This window comes from Arachis ipaensis, chromosome B03, assembly GCF_000816755.2.
Source record: "Arachis ipaensis cultivar K30076 chromosome B03, Araip1.1, whole genome shotgun sequence".
Lineage (NCBI taxonomy): Eukaryota > Viridiplantae > Streptophyta > Magnoliopsida > Fabales > Fabaceae > Arachis > Arachis ipaensis.
In genome coordinates this window covers 109,941,651-109,945,105 of record NC_029787.2, presented here as the reverse complement: position 1 = coordinate 109,945,105, position 3,455 = coordinate 109,941,651, and the positions used below count along the sequence as shown (strand labels likewise).

Below are 3,455 nucleotides of genomic sequence, written 5' to 3'. Positions count from 1 at the left end.
TTAAATATTCTCATAGTGATGTGCCTGTAATTTGTCAAATGATGATTTAATGAGCCTATTTGGATTGCATAAATTATATCGTTATTCCATCGAAAAGTTCAAAAATTAAAGCGAAACAATTTTCATCTAGTTCAGTCTGTATATCTTCAATGCTAAATTTGGTTGGCTCGTGGCTAGTTTCATGTTAACCATTTCAGAATGCAGGGCCGTCTTAAATTATAGGTGCCATCTTGTTTGTCTCATCCTGAACTTGCAGTTTGACAACAAATGCAGACACAATAAAGGCAGTGACTTGAGGTAGGTAGCAGAAGATGAGGCTTTGGCAGCTGCTGCGGCCTACGGATGGCGCTGGGTTAATCCCCCTTCCTTGGGTTAATGTGAATTTTCAACTTTTATTAGCAAGGTCATTATACTGATGGTGCGAGAGATAAAATGGTCATTATGTTAATGGGGAAGCATGTTACTCTCACAAATGTGGTGAAATAATGAATCTGTGGCCATATATCTATATTCTATACCTGCAATAGATATAGACGACTTTAGCCAAAAAATTGTTAATCATAAACTTTCATTTTTATCATTTAGAACCAACAGTTTTTGTTAAAACAATTGTGGCAGCTTTGCATTACTTCTCTATCCTCAGCAATCTCATTTAGCTATTCAAATGTTGTTAGGAGATTCGATTTCTATTTCCCATTAGAAACAAATTAAAAATAATAATTGTACAACTTCAATTCTTCAAATGCGCAAGTCTCCAAAAGGATCAGCCCAATAAATATCTGTTACACTCCATTGCAAATCATATTTTAAAATAAGGTCATGGCCTCATGGGTAAAAATGAAAATAACGGTTCCAACTAAGCTCAAAATTTATCTATTGTGATGATCTTGGTCGTCCCCTATGAATGAAAAGGTTTTAAACCATTTCAATCTCGCCTTATCCTCCTACGTGGTGCAGAAGCAGATGTTTCCTCCTTCTCTTTGTTTTCATCATTCTCTTCGCCACTTTGGTTGGCCTTAGATTCTTTGGGTGCTGGGCTTGGCTTCTCAACCCTTGCCTGCACAACAAGACACATGATTCACAGATTAACAATTTAACAATTTAACATACTGTCCTAAACAAAGTTTCCGAAATATGAGGAGAACAAGTTTACCGGGTAAGATACAATAATGAATTTCATTACTCACCGGCTTCTTTTTTCCCCCAAATATGAGCTTGAAGAAGATTGTCAAGAAGACAACCACAACAGACACGAGAACTCCAATAGTAAGATTTGGTTGCTTCTCACCCTTTTGAATGAGATCCTGTTCAAAAGCATAGGAGTCAGATTCCCGTTAAACTCTAATGAGTGAAGGGTGGAAGAAAAGCACAGAAAAAAAAGGTGCGGCATGAGCGAGCAGGCACACACAAGGATAGGAGTATTTTGTTAAGATTCTTACATGTATTTTGATCCTGTAATCACTAAGGAAGGGAATGTCCGCGATCTTGTACAAAAGTTCAAATACTTTTGTCTGTGCAAGAAATAAAATTAAGCATCAGAAAGAGGAGTGAGTGGAAGAGCCATATTCAACGGATGTTGCACAGTAAAATGAGTTACATGACGAAACCGCTCAAATCAATGACATTACCTGCAAGTCTGCAAGAAAACCTGAACCACCATCAGAATCTTCTTCCTTCTGATTCTTTTTTTCAATATTAAACTTGGGCTTCCATGTAGTCTCTCTATAAGAGGCTGCAACGTTGCCATCATTAGCTATCAAAATGTTGTCAAATAGTATGCCATCTTGCATTGTCCAAATCTCAATACCAATAGCTGCGATGGGCTCAAAATCAGGCTTTTCAAGTTCAAAGTAGTCAGGGTTTGGAATATCACGTGGCTTCCATATACCCTTATAAGCTGGGTTGTCAATGAGAGGGGCATGCCATTTTCCCTTGTAAGCTGGATTCTTCTTCATTGGCCTCTTCCACTCACCACAACCAGGAGCAGAGTCACACTTGGGGTTATCAATTTTAGGGGCTTCCCATTCCCCATCCTCCTCGTCATCCCAATCTTCTGGTTTTGTGGCTTCAGGGTCATCAATTTCTCCGGGTTCATCATCCAACCATCCTTCAGGTTTCTCAGCTTCCTCATCAAGAATTTCCATGGGCGCATCCTCATCCCAGTCATCTGGCTTTACTGCATCTGGGTCAGGAATTTTTGCTCTCTCATCCCAGTCCTCGGGTTTCCTGTCATCAGGATCTGGGATTGTCTTGGGAGGAATAAGAGGGGGTTCAAAATCATCAACAGATAAGAAATTTGCCTTCTTCTTCACTTCCCCATCAATCAAAACACGCAACTCATTTTTAGGCTTCAGAATAGCAGTGTATACGTGAGTGAGTTTGTCAGATGGAACATATGGGGGATTCTTGAGATGGTGCTCAACGTATTTCCCACTCTTGGGATTCTTATGCTTGACAATAAAGTGTACTTTGTTTGTGGCCCCACACCTGTCAGGACCAAACATGATAGAATATGGAGATTCATTGTCAAATTCTTTGGGTGTCCATCCAGCCTCCTGTGGTCGAAGATACTTCAGGTATGCACCACCACATTCAAGGCCACTCTGATGCCGAGTCTCAAATTGAAGAACAACTGTTTCATCCTTCAGGGTCACAGGTTCTTTAAGTTCTTTAACTATGGCATATTTCCTTGCTTTCTCACTGACAAGGAGTCCATAATCATCATGCCCCTCGCTCTTAGCATGCTTCCAGACACCTAGAACCGAAGGGACAAATCCAAAGTTATTTCAGAGCACTTCTAGTATTGAGAATTGAATTTCAATAGTTGAGTGATATACATTATTATTTCCTCTTTCTATTTATTTTATTTTATTTTTTTAACACAGCCATATATAGTAACCAATGGCAAGACAGCTTTTGTTCTATATTCATCATTTCATAAAAAAGAAACATGTTCATTCTCACACTTTTAATCAACAGCTAGTAAACGATCAGATATCACTAACTACAATCAATCAATTAAATCACACAAATAATGACACGAGATTTGAGTTAGCATTACCATTGTAGTCGTCCTTATTTGAAACGGTCCAACGACCTTCGAAATCCTCATCGAACGACTCGTAGAAAATCTGAACAACATTTAATACAAACAGTTGCACAATGTGAACCTAATTCAAAAGTTTAAAAACACAGATCCAACACTTAAAGTCTTAAGAGAGAGAGAGAGAAAGATAGCAATTACGGCATCATCAACATCGTCGGGATTATCAGAAGCACGGAGGAGCTGAAACGACGAAATCGATATAAGGAGGAGGAGCACCGTAAAGATCCCCATAAGGCTTCGCTTTTGTTCTTCCATTCTTCTCTCTCACTCTCTCTCTCTCTCTCTCTCTTTCTCTCTCTCTCTAACTGTGAAACCCTAAGCAGCTAAAATTTAAGAACAGTGAAAAGCC

General features: G+C 39.1%; 1 protein-coding gene across 1 annotated transcript; it reads right to left on the bottom strand.

Moving 5' to 3' along the window:
* On the bottom strand, positions 708-3,449 carry LOC107630887 (calnexin homolog). The gene is made up of 6 exons (XM_016334166.2): positions 3,245-3,449; positions 3,062-3,131; positions 1,629-2,755; positions 1,440-1,511; positions 1,188-1,304; positions 708-1,057 (listed from the first exon to the last, which is right to left on the bottom strand). The coding sequence occupies exons 1-6, from the start codon at positions 3,359-3,361 to the stop codon at positions 926-928; spliced, it is 1,635 nt and encodes a 544-aa protein (XP_016189652.1). The 5' UTR covers positions 3,362-3,449; the 3' UTR covers positions 708-925.